The sequence below is a fragment of the Aythya marila genome (assembly GCF_965140915.1).
Source record: "Aythya marila genome assembly, chromosome: 2".
NCBI lineage: Eukaryota > Metazoa > Chordata > Aves > Anseriformes > Anatidae > Aythya > Aythya marila.
The window spans coordinates 19,609,792-19,625,903 of record NC_139043.1 but is presented as its reverse complement, the minus strand read 5'-3'; the positions used below and the strand labels follow the sequence as shown (position 1 = coordinate 19,625,903).

The following is a 16,112-nucleotide window of genomic DNA, read 5'->3' as shown; positions in this document are numbered from 1 at the left end:
TCTTCCACTATATATGCAGTTCCTCTTAGCTTTGTAAGAGGTACAAACAGTGAACAAGTTCAAGAAGTAGTTATGCTATTCCATCATCTTTCTTCAGACAGGTCAGGTGAAAAACACCACCACGTCCAGAACACAGCCTGTTGAATTATTTGATGAGCTCCTTCATTTGGACAGTGAACAACTAATGACTTTTGCAAAACTGGTGGGATGGATGCATCCCTCATGCAGTGGGGGGGGTCCATAAAACACACTATTACACCCTCTGCTCCAGGAGAGAAAGAGATGAGCAACCGAAAAGCACAACTTCTGTTGGCATTGCACTGTTGTCTTTAATTAATGTCTATTTAACTTTGAATGACAAAGATCTTGGGGAAGTTGTGCCAATATGAAAGATTCAATGGGCAGTATTTCCTACATAGATGAGGCTACTGTTTGGACATGTGCAAACTGGGTTCTAAGGTGTCACAGTAATGTTCTAGCAAAATCATGGAAGATTTTTCCAAGAAGAACAAATCTCTGGAAATAAGCAAGAAACACAAACTTTTCAGGCCTTCTTTACATGTGAAAGAAGCAGTGCTAAAACTCTGGGCATTACAAATTTGCTTCATACTGTTTAAAGAGTCATTAACAAAGTGCAGACTGCAGATTGCAATGCAATAATAAAAGGAGCAGAAACACTAATACGTAGTCTACATTAGGAAAGCTGACCTAGCATCAACAGTGGGAAATTTTTAGAGAAATTAAAAATTGTGTGGAGAACACTTGCATTAATCATATAGTTTCATTACTGGCAGTAAAGAAGGATCACACTCAGACCTTTCTCCACAAACGAAAATCCCTGAAAACTCCTTTGTTCATACCAGAAGACAGCTCTTAGAGCACAGACCTTTCTTTCATTTCTCTATCCAATTCACTGAAAAGAAGAGCATGCCATTGAAAACTTTGCACCTCATGGAAGAAGCGAGCTTCATTTTTCTTTCCAGCACTGGATATGTGCAAGTATGGTGTCCAAATATATCATATTATGCAAAGGACTCTTGGTAAAGAACATTTTCATATCTGCCTTGAGGAAGAAAGCAGAAAATTGGTGCAAGAGGAAGTCTCAAGATGACGTTAGCTTTGTGATGGGCATAATGTGGAAATATTCCGCATGTCTGTACTGTCATTAACCAGTGAATTCACCCTTTTGGAAGGCAATCTCAAAGATCTATCCCATGCACACTGCATGCTATCAAGTCATGTGAAATATTTTGCTATTAAAATCTGCTTAGGAAAATATAGCAGCTTTTTACAGTCACTCCACTTCAGTATTATGATGAATAACACTAAACAAAAACAAAAAAAGGAATCAATTCCATTTGCATAGTGGGTTAGTAACTTATTGCTTACTTTCATTTATTACTTGCAAATAATCTGTCTTGTTCTAAAATGATAGGAATGCAAATGGCTCGTTTTCCAGTATAAACGAGTAATGAAACTCTACAGATGCATTAAATCTTTAAAAATAACGTCTAAAAACATATTTTTGTGATTGTATCAATAAGAAAAAAACCAAACACTTAAGCATTCAAATTGCCCAGAAGGTTATAGTGGGTTACGTTTCACTCTAGCTTGAGGCTTTGTTTCACATTATTTAAGATAATTCCTGAAATATAATAAATGAAGAATATCTAATCTCAAAACGTACATCAACGGATTTAAACATTATTCTCATTAACCCCTCCAAAGCCTATAAAATAGGGTCAGCTGAAAAGGCTTTCAAATGGTCCTCAGCAGACACTACATCATGTTCTAGTGATCTATTGCTTGAAAAGGAAAAGTCTTTTACAGCCTAGCCCCTAAGGGTTTTAAGATCATAACACTTAAAATCCATAAGTACAAGCTTTCTTTGATATGTGGTACAATACTATAAAATATGAATTAACAAGGATATTAATCATTTTACACAGTATTATTGCCCATGCTATAATCTAGAAAAACGGACTGAAACAGTATCATATGTATAACTTGTTTTACAGTTCGCACAGATATTTCAGTTTAATTAATGGAAACCACCTGTCTAAACACCATTAGCTCATCTACGCTTTTTAAGGACTGGCTTGAAACAGCAATGTAATCTTTAACCAAGACCCACAAATATTTGCTTGCAGTCAAAGGGGGTTCCTACAAACCCCGAAGTGGCATTGTTTGGCTGTTACTGGGTTACAGTAGCTCGAGTCTCCAAGCACCAGAATCCCCCATACAGCTGATCAGTTACAGCTGTTAATTGCGGAGCGAGAAACTGGCTGACATCTGCTTCTTGCATAGTTAGTTAATGGTTCACTTCCAGGTCCTAAAAGGATTGTAGCCTCTCTCAAAAGACAATGTCAGCCCCCATATATGTCTGCCTTCTACACTGCCTGTCTTGTTCTGGTTTGTCACTCTCTCTACAATGCAAATCTGAGTGAACTCACATCTGCCACTGATCGACCCAATTCGTGAGCAATCTTTTCCCATCGACCTGGGGTCCCCCCTGGGAACTTAACCATACTTCTTGTCAGCTGGCTGAGGTCCTCTTCTGTCCATTCAGGTGCCTGTAAAACATTTGTAAAACATTCATTACACTGGGATATTGGACATATTTCTGTGAGGTAATATACTGGAAAAAATCCACACGAATTAATCAAATCTTGTAAAAAAAATTACAATGTAATAGTTTCAAATATCTAGGTACTATCTCCCTGTTTTATTGCCGAAAATACATAAGAACATCAGACCAACAGTAAGGTATTAAAAATGCTTACCATGCAAAAAATGCATTTTGTATATTACATACATTAATTCATTCAATCTATATTAGCATATTTATACAATGGATAAACACTATAAAACTGCAGTAAAGTAAAAGCAACAATACTTTCATAAACGATTAAATCACAGTTTATGATAAAAAAATTGTAATTTCTGTAATTTCACATGCAAGATTTTACCAGCAAAGACAAAGAAAAAAAATCCTCATTTTTATATTTCAAGAAGCTTCTTAACAGAACAGTTATTTTAGCTTTTAGTAACTGTAATCATCATATGTTTAATCATTCTTGTATGATTCAGGAATGAAATCTGTTGATTCCAATATTCGCTAACACTATTAAACAACCCCCACGCACCCAGCAACAAAACCCCAGTCACACCACAAACAGGATGCTTCTACCATCCAACAAGCAAAACATACTGAAATGTTGCACTCTAACTACAATAAGACGATCTGTTGGAAAAAAAAAACGTGCTCATAATGGCCAAATGAAAGTGAACAAAGCAAGGGAGCACACAATTACAGCAGCTTAAGCCATGAAATCTTGCTTGCCTCAGAAGGCAGGACACAGTAACCATCTTTGACATTTGCAGCATCTTCGGCGACATCTGCAGAGCTGAATCTTTGTTACAATCCGTAGTTTGCCGTTTTATTTATTTTTAAGGAATTCCTTATGACATACCTCTTCTAATCACCATTTCCGATAATGACCAGCACATATCAAGCAGTTTGCATTACAGAGCCATCAGCACAGAACAACAGTCAGAGGTGAGTGACCCCAGGGACCATCTCCACAACTACAGCAAAGCTTCTCCCTGACACTAATCCTGCCTGTCATTCTCCCACTGTGCTCTAACCACACTGACATCCGCCTGCCGCACTGCGAGCTTAACTGGGCCCTTCCTGACTTTTTACTGTCTCCCCCAATCAATGGTTCAAGCGTGCTCTTTTCACCATGTCCAAATGGCAGCTTCACTCATAATCAAAGTGCATTGCTCCTGTTAAAGGGCTTCCCGAAAGGCTCCACCATTTGCATTCATTTGCAAAGCAAACTACTTTTATTCACTTTGTTCTGCTATCAAGAGTGTTCCCTGAAGCAGATAAATTGGCATAAATACAACCTGCCACTTAAAAGACAGTAAATAATAGCCAATAGTAGCAAGGATTTCATCAATCGTCCTGGTTTGGATCCATGTAGTCCTTTCTTCAATGCTGAAAGCCTCAGACATTCATATTTGGATAGTTTTTAATACAAGTCTAGCATATATTTGAGTCATTGCAGATAATTCAAGATGCTTAAATAATGTGTGTAACGTGCGCCATAGATCTCTCATTCGTTACAGGCATAATGATACAATTACACGATGGCCTATCGAAGAAATGGGAAATACATGGCACATCTCCACATGGCTCAATAATCTTCTTTCTTGTATTGTATTAAGCAAGGTAATATTTTATTCTAAGACATCTCCCTGAGATTTTTTTGAAGGGAAGTTTTGGGGTAACGTTCTACTTGATGAAAATTTCATCACTGTCATTTGAATAATGAATTCTTATTGCGTTTTGGTTAAAAGCATTTTGTTCAAAAAATTAGTCAAACTTCATATCTCAAAATTAGCCTTAATAAGCAACTTACTGTAATTTTCTATTTAATCTGTATTAAAACTTTTTTTTTTTTTTTTTTTTAATTTTAGGTAAATTCAGAGCTATTCTTTCTTACCACATCCAAAGCATATCTAAGCAATTACACATGGAAATCAGGATGATCTTTTCAGAGATGTGCACACTTCAGAAGCTTTCTGATAAGCTGCATTTTCAGACTTCTTGATAAGGGTTTTTCTCCATGCTCAAAAACTTTACTAACCACTTGTAAATATTACAGAAGTAATTTTATCTTCCTAAATAATAGACTATACTGTAATCATTCTGTAGATCTGAAACTGATTATATAGCCAACTCACAGCACAAGAATTCATTAGCTAAATTAAAATATCAACTGATTAACCTTATTTGAAGCTGACAATTCCAGAATGTAAAGATCTGAAACATCTATAAATTTGGAAAATCTTTGAAAAAGCTTTTAGGAAATCCACCCGTAACCGCTAAAGCTGTAAAGAGCTTTTGTGAATTTGCAATTCCTCAGCAACAGTTAATTGTGCCTTTAGATGCAACAGCGCCTACTGTGATCCAACTACTAAAAGCAGCTATGAGGGTGGTCATGGTGTGAATGTATTCTCCCTGTTCTAATCTGTAGCCAACTGTAACTGCGAGAGTCAAATAAATGCATAAACATCCTGCTTTGTCACCTAAAACCATGTGTGTCCAATATTACTGAAACACTGGGCCAAAATTCATCTCTACAGTAAAGCAATGGAAGACACCACATGGTGAGGGGACAGCTGTTGTTACTACACAAGCATTCAGATTTTGCATCAAAAAAGCCCCGTTCTGGGATTAACTTCCCATACTGAATACAAAATAAAAAGTACAGAGTTACGCTCTACCGTCTTGAAAATGAAAATATACTACAAGTGGACACACAAAAAAAATCATAGCACTCCCTTAAATAATAATCCCTTAACATGGTTTAGCACACATAACTGGCAATACTGGAGGATTAGTTCATCCAAACCACTCTGGACCTTTTACAGCAAAAATAAGAATGCAGTTTATTGTTTAGCACCACACTTACGCATGCATCAGCACTTAGCAAGTTCATACCATCTCTTTCAGCATAACAGAGTTTACACTATTAGGATTTTTTTTTTTTTCAAAAAATAAGAGAAGCTATATTTTCAATGACATGAAAAACCGATTTTTAGACAACAAAGCATTTGTTAGCAAGAAAGCAGAGTGATATGTTTAGACCTGTTAATGTTAAATATAAAAACTTCACACTATTTTATTGATAGAATTGGGAAGTGGTTAGTATTAGAGTTTATAAAGAAGTTTAAAAGGTATTTACATTGACTTGACAACAAGAAGTAATTGGATTTGTTAGATTAAATTTTAGCTTTAGACTGTCATCAAGACACTGTTAAATTCTTCGATTAAAATGAAAGTTATACGGAAGTTTGGAAAATGTTTTAAATTTGCCCAGAACTTTGTGCTATATATCATTGATGATCTTGAGGTCTCTTCCAACCTAGACAATTCTGTGATTCTGTGATCTAAATTTGGTAATTTACTGATTTGAGCATATCTAGATAAAGATCTTGCAAATGAACCCTAAGGCAGTGTGTACCTAAAAATATCTGTGGATACATTTGTAATACAAGGGTTCTAGTGAACTCCCAAAGTTTTGCAATTCAGCATACATTTAACCTACAAGTAGGTGGTGCTTCTACCCAGTAACCATCAGAACAGGATGAAAAAGGATTGTTGATTTAATTTCTTACCCGTATTGTCTTATTCTTATATTATTATTTTGTATTCTTAAAATTTATTGCTTTACCTGTATTAAATCTGAAGTTGTTCTTTTATCTCATACACATCTGATACTGTGATCCAGCTGTTTGCTGCACACTTAAGATCTGCTAAAACTCTAAAGATCTGCTAAATTATTAATGATCTGAATTCATATTCAAAGCCACAACATGTTCGCATAACCCTTTGGTCCTTCAAAGCTCTTAGTCAAATCCAACTTCTACTAGGACAATTGTTATTACGTGAGCCAACAAAAAAAAAGACAGCTACTGTTTCAGACCAATGGCCAAGCTAGGCCAGTAAGCTCATAATTAGTGCTCAGGGAGTGCAACTGCAGAAAACTTTAACATATACTTTGTGGTAACAAGGAGGACTCCGTTTTATCATTTATCCTTTCCAGTCCCCCTCTCTTTGAAAAAAGAGGGGCCATATGCAGATACCAACAGTCAGAGGGAAGCAAGCATGTATGTTAACCATAATTTCCCTAACAATTTCCCTACCTCCAATTATTTTCAGATTAAGGAATCTCTTTAGCCTGATTCATTTTTTCTATTTAGTAACCCTCAATGAATCTCTCTTTCAATGGTTTGTCCACTCTTTCCCGAACTATCTAAAATTTCTGCATTTGTGAAACAGCCTTCATGAGAAGCTGCACAGATCTACTAGCCATTACGCAAAGAATTGCCTCATTTTTTGTTTTGAACCTGGCTCCTGCTAGCTTTGAAAACATCTGTCTCCTGGTTTTGAGTCCCTGTCTACTCACCTCCGCATCACAACATTCAAAATACCCCTCTAAAATATTTCCCTGTAAGTTGTTTCTTCTAGGCTAAAGAGTCCAAGCCTATTGAGCTGATTTCTCATGTAAAAGCCATCTCGTGCACGATACTTTCTTCATGCCTTTTTCAAAACCTTCTCCAATTCCAATATAACCTCTGTGAAATTATGTGCCAAACTGCACACAGCAGTCAAGGGAGGATTAATCATAAATTTACACAATGGAACTCTGCTTGTTTTTACTACTGTTTTTAAATCGGCGCACATACTGATACCATTCATTTTGTAATTTCAAAAAATCACCCGGCATAGAACTTATCTCACCAGTCTGTACTACCCAGAATCCAAAATGAAGTCCAAAAATCAGTATCCTGTTTCCATCTCTCATTGCAACACTCCTTTAAGTAATTGCTAAAATATTAACAGCAGTGTTAGATAGCTTTAGAGTTCTTTTTAGATCAACTGATAGTGAAGGAGCATTTTTTTTTTATTTATCAACTTCAGATGAATGCTTCAACCTTAAAATATTTCCTCCTCATTTGCCTCCTATATCTGATGTTTTCAGCTCCCTAAGATGCTTTGTAGTAAACATGGGTGAAAAGGACTTCTAGCCCTAGCATTCTTGAAATTGCTTCTTACTTTGATAATCCCCTAGTTCAATAAAATCCTTCGCAGTGCTCCCGCATCTATTTTGTTTGAAAAAAAGTAATAATTTTTCACACGTTTAACAAGATGTTCCTCAGAGTTCTTGGGCATGCCTTATTATGGATTTGCATTTGTGTTTCAAATCTTACACTCTTCCACATAAGCCTTCCCCTTTCTGAAGCTTTTTTCCCCACTCAAGCAGCTATCTTCAGTTTTTAGTTGGAGACATGAATAATAATTCCAGTAAAGTAGGTATATCTGAGATTCTTCCACTGACTACCACGTTGATGATACAGAAGTTTGACATTTTTTGAAAACCTTCAAGCACTCTGTTCATTCATCCTAACTGTAGTAGATTATTTTTAAATCAAATAATAATTTTAAATAATCTTGTTAGTAGACTATTTTTAAACAATGAAAAATAGAAAGTTATAAATTTACGATGAGAATTTAAACAACTTATAAACCCAAATTCAAATATCTTCATAAATTTATACTGTCAATGTTACAGCTCTCCTGTGTTTTTAGGAAAGCAAATTCCATCTATTCAGAAACTTCATAGTTAATATGGGTCAAAATAGTATTATTGTTCAGCTCATTCCTAAGCTGTGTACCTATATGGGGTACGTATATGTACCTATATATAGGTATAATCACAGAATCATTCAGGTTGGAAGAGACCTCTAAGATTATCTAGTCCAATCTTTAACCTAGTACTAAAGCCCACCAATAAACCGTTCTACGAAGTTCTAGATCTACAAGTTGCCTGAAGACCTCCAGGGATGGTGACTCGACCACCTCTCTGGGCAGCCTGTTTCAATGCCACACAACCCTTGCAGTAAAGTGTCTCCTAATATCCAACCTAAACCTCCCCTGGCACAACTTGAGGCCATTTCCCCTCCTCTTGTCACTTGGTGCTTGGGAGACAAGCCCGATCCCCACCCCTCTACAACCTCCTTTAAGGTAGCTGTAAAGTACAATGAGGTCTCCCCTGAGCCTTCTTTTCTCCAGGCTAAACAACCCCAGAGCCCTCAGCCGCTCCTCATAAGACTTGTTGTTCTCTAGACCCTTCACCAGCTTCGTTTCCCTTCTCTGGACATGCTCCAGCACCTCGATGTCCTTGTTGTAGTGAGGGGTCCAAATCTGAGCATGTTATTTGAGGTTTGGCCTCACCAGAGCCAAGTAATATATAAGCTTACATATATATAAATATATATGTAATTTTATAATTTTATTTATTGTTTCCTTAACCTCTTGCAGGCAGGCAACCACTGATAGTATTATGTGGTGCTGCCACACTATTCATATAATAAGCTGTATCTTAACACAGAAAAATGTGTGTTTTGATAGACAAAAAGGAGGGGAAGAGGATAAGAAGTCAATACAAATCAAGCTAAGCGGCTGCTACGTGAAGCAGTAAGGCAGTTTTTAATGTTATGACTACATTCAGAAAGTTGCAAATATTCCAAAAATGTAGTGATCAGTCATCTGACAGAAAAAGTGGCAAACAGTGACTTAAAAATGAAACAGCTCTATACTCACAAGATGATTACGATTACACTAGATCCATTTTACTGTCTCTGGCTTGCACTCCTAGCCACTGGCCCTCTATTTCTTCCTCTTAGACTGAACAGCCCTTTAGCACCACGAATTTCCTACCATGAAGGTACCTGCTAAAGCTAAAAAACAGTAAATCCACATTGCTAGAGAGGGATCCCTTACAGCAATATACTGCTGTAAGGGCAGCTGCTCTACAATTCATTTTGTGTGTTCATACTTGGGGTTCTACCAGGCTTTGATTCTAGATTTAATATGGAGCTCTCCAACACACAGCAGTTAACGTGACCAGACATATGCAGGAATGTTTCAAATACCTGCCTACATTTCCATAATGCAACCTGAATATTCTTCCTAGACAGTAGAGAGTTTTCAAAAACATGAAAAATAATTCAAATTATGACATTTTCACGGCTTTTGAAATGAAAATTTTCTGTAGCATTTATACAAAACCCAGATTAGTTGTGTGTGTGTGGTGTTTTGTTGTTATTTATTTTTTTTTCTTCCCTGTTTGTCATTATAGCAAACCATGGGGGAAAAAGACAGGTTATTTCCTGCTGCATTCTCAAAATCAAATCTACTTTTCCATCAAGCAAGCCAAAGGAAAAATGTCACAATTAAATGGTTCATAAATATAACACTAAAATTACTATTTAAGTCAATGTAATTGAACAGAAATTAAAATGTAGTTTTTAATTGCATATTACAACTTAAATGGTTGCACTTAGCAGAAAGTGTTAACTCATTTATTTTTTAATTGTTAGCTGCTTCAAGGCAATGCAGAAAAAAGTGAGAAGCTCTTCAGTAAATTTGATTGTAGGACACTCAGGCATGCAGATCAAATAAACTATCGGTTGAATAGGTAATTAGGTTTGGCCTGTGATACATTAATGTGGAGACAAATTCCCAAAGAAAGGGAATAACCGTTTAGTTTAATTCTCTCTCAAAACACCACTCTATTTGGATATTTAAAAGCAGTTTCAAAAGTATTTCCATTTGATATAGAATATGATATTGCAAACCTTCTAGAATGTATGTCAGTTAATTCTTCAGGAAAATAATTTTGTAGCTTTCAGAAACTTCAATAAATAAGTGCATAGGGTATAAGTAAACAATAGACTGCAGGTGGCAACTTTTTTTTTTCATAATTATTTGGTACATTTTAAATCTTTGGCCATGCTGTTCAATTTGCTAGGTGAGATGAACCCAGAGACATTTAGATACATTAAAGCATATGATTAGTCTTTATTATTACAGTGTTTGTGCTTGCAGGCTTACTTTGTCTCACACAATACTAAGCAGACTAAGCAAGTCTCAAACACTTAACAGCTTTGGACAGTGTAAAACACTCTCTTCCTTGGCCCACATCAGGATAATGTAGCACGTTATGGGTATTTTGAAACTATTAATGTATGATATTAAAAATATATATCCAATATTCTAAACCATATTCAATCTCAAAGACTGTTATAACAAGCACAATATTATTACCCTGCTAATCCTGTTGATGACACTCTCTGTGCTGCTCACTTCTGTTCGTTGTCCAGCTTTTTCCTGTCTTCCTTCCTGGCATACTTTATCATAACATAGATCTTAATCTCACTAACATCTAGATTTTTATTTTTTTTTTTAACCTTGGTCTGTTACTGGCAACTTGTTTCTCCTACCTTCATCCACCTTAAATAGCTTATCCAAAAATCAGTGTCCGTTACGTTGACCCATGCCTTTCTTCATAATGCAGCTTGAAGTGTTTCCATCAGAACTACTTCAACACCACAACTAATGTCTGGATAACATTCTTCCTTCCGTTATTCCCTAAAATAGCTCAGATATTCTGATCTCTTGATTTTTTTTACCTTGAATGCAGGAGGTACTGTGGATCACAAACATGCATGAGCATGCCACACAACTACAAAGCAGTTAGTGACATCAGTAATATTCAAATATTTCTTCTACGTTAAGTATGGCTCATCGAGTTAGCTCAATCAATATATTAAACTCAAAGGAGATCTCCTGCACCCTTCTCCGGATGTACAAGATGAGCAAAGATGATAACAGTCTGCTATGCAGAATACCAGTATTTAAAGATTTGGTTTCAATACACTAGTTCTCTTCAGCAAAGACCCGAACTTCAGAATGTTATCTAGCCTACTGCCTAACATTTTTTGTACATCGTTCAAAACAACTGGTTGTGAAGAATATATAAAATATATAAAAAGAAAAATAATCTACTGACCCAATGGAATACGTCTGTGAGAATCAGAAACGATACACACTTAGGACCCAAACAAACTACCTGGAAAACATCATGAACATGGACTGTACTAAACTAAGCTTTTTCTTCCACTTTGCAACAGTCCAAGTTGTCATGTAATAACACAGGAAAGAAAAAATCTGACAAGTTTTCACAAATTCATAAAACACATCTGTGATGGCAACTTCAAGTATCTGCACCTCCAAGGGAAACCTAAATTTCAAAATTGTTTTAATTATCATGAAAGTGTTTGTATAACTGAGAATAAGGGCAACTCTACTTCAACTACTTAACATATAGACATTGAATCTGCCTGTCAAATTACCAAACATAACCATGAAGGCTGGGCTACTTTTTCCGCTGTGAAAGTCTGAGGGCTGCAGCCAAACGCAGGTTTTCCTTTCACAGCACAGCACTCAATGGCAAATGATGCGTGAACCTCCCCTCCTTCACAGGGTGCACCTTCAGCACAGTCACCCTATTTCTGAAGTGCTGCCTCCTGGAAATAGTGGGAAGTGCTGTAACCACCATGAAAACACCCCTTGACTGCAATATGCAGATTCTCATAACGTGTCATCAATTAATAGCGCTCTCCCCTTTTGCGGGTTTGGGTAAGTAATATGTAATCCAGCTACATTTTATAAAGGATTCGTCAGGCCAAATAATTTGCATCCCAACTCCAAGGGTACTTAACTTCAAACATGGACACAATTCCTGTTCACTTAAACAGAATGTAACTGCATGCTTAACTGTGCTCAGCTGAGGGTTTGAAGACTAAAGGTGATATTTTCAAGACCGCTTCCTGCCTGTCAAAAACTATACAGAAAATGGCTAATAACCAGATCGAGGTTCTCTGAAAAGTCCTAAGTGGCAAAATGCTTATGACAATAGTATCAAATCATTCCTCGGCAAAGGCAGGATTACATATTTATCTTTACTGGTGAAACAAAAGCCAAGTATCTCACATTGCTCAGTGTATTTTTAGTTGCTGGAGTCTACCCTAGATTATAATTTCTAGGCAATTTCTATAAATAAATGTGACCAGAAGCCATTATAGTCATGGACTCAGGAAGAGAAGAAGCAGCATTGTGCATTATGCAAGAAAGTCAGATGTTGAATTGAACCAGATTTTTTTTTCCCCAACTGATTTATCTGAAAAAGATGATACAGAAATACTGAAAAATCAGTATTTATTTACATTTATAAACTAAAACTAGATTTATTTGATACTAGCTTCATTCTCCAATTTAAAAATAGCTGGACTTATACTGAGAAAAGTAACTATTTTGCCACAGTCTAAACATTTCAAATTTAGATTCAAAAAGCTGGAAGAAGAATGAGCGAAATGCACTACAGATGCTAACACCATGAACTGCAAACTCTTCCTGATCCCCAAGTTGTGGATCCTGTGAAAATCCCATTTCAGGGATATTTATAGTCCCTGCCTCTGGTTTATTGGAGAAACTCCACGGATACATGTCAAAGCTGGACTGTTCCCTCTCCTTTTTGCTGGATGGGCAGCAGCAAGTGGGGCAAGGTCACAGTGAGTGACTAGCTTCTACCTCTTTCTCCAGCTTCCACCCCTTACACAACTGTAGTCTCCTCTTTGCTTCTTTGCTCTTCTTTTCTGCATTAGAGACAGGAGCCACCACACATTTTGTGAGGTGACAGGCAAGAAGAATACTGCCGAGGGAAACTGGGATTTCCAGTGCCTCTTGGGCCCACCTGGGCCCCCACTGAAGCAGCCTCCCCCACGTTGAGAGGAAGACAAGACCTGTGCAATGAAGACTAGTATTTACAAGTGATAATCTTGCAAATTTATGTAAAATGGATATAAGAGTCAAGTCAGAAGAGACACTCTGGCCACAGTCAGATTGTCAAGGGCTGCTTGGGAAAGTTCACATCCCCGTTTCTCCTCACAGGTACCAGGCTTCCTTACGTCAACTACCGTGTCTCCCTGTGACAGACAGCCATCACGTCAGCCTCAGAAATGAAACAAGGCTTAGGACATGAGGTAAATGAAGAAGTTCAGCCTGACTTCTAAAAGTTAACATAACAGGATTTACATTAGCCCTGGAAGTGATGCAGCCCGAGCCTGGGCCCAGGCAGGTGTCTAACTAGAGGTTATAGTGCTGCCCAGTGAGAAAAGAGAGCTGTGACTGGAAAGCCCTGCAGGTTTGTACACTTCGAACAATTAACCTGAGCTTTTGGTGGTTTTCAGCTGTCAGGCTCCAAAAATTGTGGACTAGGTATGGAAAATACACGTGTAAAATTGTGTGGTCAGACAACTAGGGTGATGGTTGGACCAGATGATCTCAAAGGTCTCTTCCAACCTTAACGATTCTATGAACAATGGCTGCAGGTCACAGAAATCACATTTTCGAGAACACAGATTCAGTTGGAAAACCGCTGAAAGCTGTACCTGGACATGGACACCACAGCATCGGCAGCACGGAGCTGAAATCAGGCTGCACGAGTCTGCTCTGCCCAGGACAAGAACCTACCCTGCTATATTTAATTAGACAGAAAGTTTAAAAACTCATTCAAGATAAGGAAATATCAGACAAATATCAACTGCATGGCCTTAATTCAGTACATCTGCATTGCTGTTTTTGTATTTTTTTTTTGAACTAGCATAAGAGTGTTTATACAACATATTGTAACTATGCATTGGAAACGCCCTTAGGGGAATATATATTTTTCCTGTTTGTTTTCTTTGCAAACTAGACAATTCTGGTAGTCCTGTGAAACATGCACTGTTAACAAAAACTTTCTCCCTAGATGTCATATCAAATAATTTATACGATATTTAGATTCTTTTCTATAATCTCCTTAAAGGTTCCTAGCATAGCTTTCCTGCTTGCATGGATTACGACACCTCTCCACCCAGACTAATTCTGGCCAGCCACAGTACAGCTGAGAGCAGAATATTACTGAATTACATATTTATAAACATTCCATTGCTTTCTATAAATAAAATAAATAAAGAAATAAAGTTTCCTATGCTTTGTCAACCTATCCAACGTAAATAATAGGTCAAAGAGAGAAAGACATAAAAGGAAATATATAAATTCCACATTCTTACATAGCAGTGGCTCAGTTGGGATTTATTCCCAGTCTTTTTCTATTCCTGACCAATTTGGGGCAGAACTCCACAATTCTTGGTGCAATGTTTATCACTTCTAGCATTTACACATTCTGGCATTTACACCAGTCACAAAAACTCTATTTTATTCTGAACCCATCACTATGATAATTTATTTTCTTCATTTTGTATTTATAAATACAATTTGTTCATTGATGGGTATCTGTCATACCACTGAAGACACCAACTTGAGATGTTAGTCAAAGAATTTATTGCAATCATCCTTCAACTTAATTCTTCCTTAGGAAAAGCTGAGGAAGTTAAAGGCATTGCATGTTAAATACTGCAAATGAAATTAGATTTTTACCCTAATGATTTGATATTCATGGCTGAACAGCAGAAAGGTCTTATTCCTGATTTAAAGACGTGGGTCATCCTCCCCAAGGAAAACTAAAAATAGTATTTGAGAAAAAAATAAAATAAATCACTCTTAGTTTCTTCTTGAAAGCTATTCAAGTCCAAAGTAAAGTCCATAGGGGTGTAAATATTTCAGGCACAAGTCTGAAAGAAACACTATTTTCTGCATTCAGGGAAAAAGGATTCAAAAAGCAAATAATTACATTGTTTCTAAAGAAAATTAAAAATACATTAGCTGTATTTTTAATTGAAGAGTTATTTTAAAATATAAAAACCAACATTTTACTCATGCTAAGTCTGCAACATCTGCAGTGACACAAACCATAATAAACCACAGGAAAGCCTGGAGTCTTATGACTTAACACTTTCAGTACCATGGTAATGCAGATTTTTATGTTTTTTTAAATGAAGTTATCTTTTCAGTGACACTACATTGCTTAAGAGATTGGTAATAGAATACTGAGATTTTCACCTCAGGGTCACTAAATTCAATATGGCCCAGATCAATAGTGACTCCAAGTCATCACCATTTGATGAGAGTTTGGAGCTCAGGTTAAAATGTATTATGAGCTTAGACTAGCTCCTAGTGAATAGCATCATAACTGACACTAACAGGTATGGTTGCTGGCAGTCTCAATATAGAAGCTTAAACTCAATGGGCATACAGAGTGATTTACTTTCTCAACCTACAGCAATCCCTCTGGGTCAGGGTCGAGGCACACTAGCAGGACACCATGTGCAACCTCAGACTGCTAGTTACTCACGTGTCTCTGTCCCAAGAATAAAAGAGAGTTAGAATACAAACACACTTTTCAGATACTGCATTTCTTTCACTGCTTAGAGTAAGAAAATTGAGTATTTCAAAACTAGGTGACCTCAGGTAGCACACTAAAACAGTATAATCCTTTCCCTCAAAGACCAATTTATTAAAACATCTGGTTTACGCAGCACCTTAATCCTGCTAAGATACAAACTGCTTGCTTGAAGAATTAACATTTTTTAAAAGCCTGGAAACTGTATTCAGGTAATCTGTCATATGATGTCTGATTAGAACAAGCACCATGTTATTTGCTACTAAAGAGAAAGCATACTCAGATTTCAAAGCAGCACAGATGTGGGAAGATTCAAGGCAGAAGAGAGCAGGTGGCAGGCTAGCTGGCAAT

General features: G+C 36.9%; 1 protein-coding gene across 1 annotated transcript in view; it reads right to left on the bottom strand.

Annotated features, from left to right (window-relative positions):
- Positions 1-16,112, bottom strand: part of DNAJC1 (DnaJ heat shock protein family (Hsp40) member C1) — a 98,824-nt gene that overhangs the window by 11,445 nt on the left and 71,267 nt on the right. Inside the window, exon 9 of the mRNA XM_082753491.1 lies at positions 2,454-2,573. Within this exon, the coding sequence (XP_082609617.1) occupies positions 2,454-2,573 (120 nt within the window). The remainder of the gene's footprint in view (positions 1-2,453; positions 2,574-16,112) is intronic.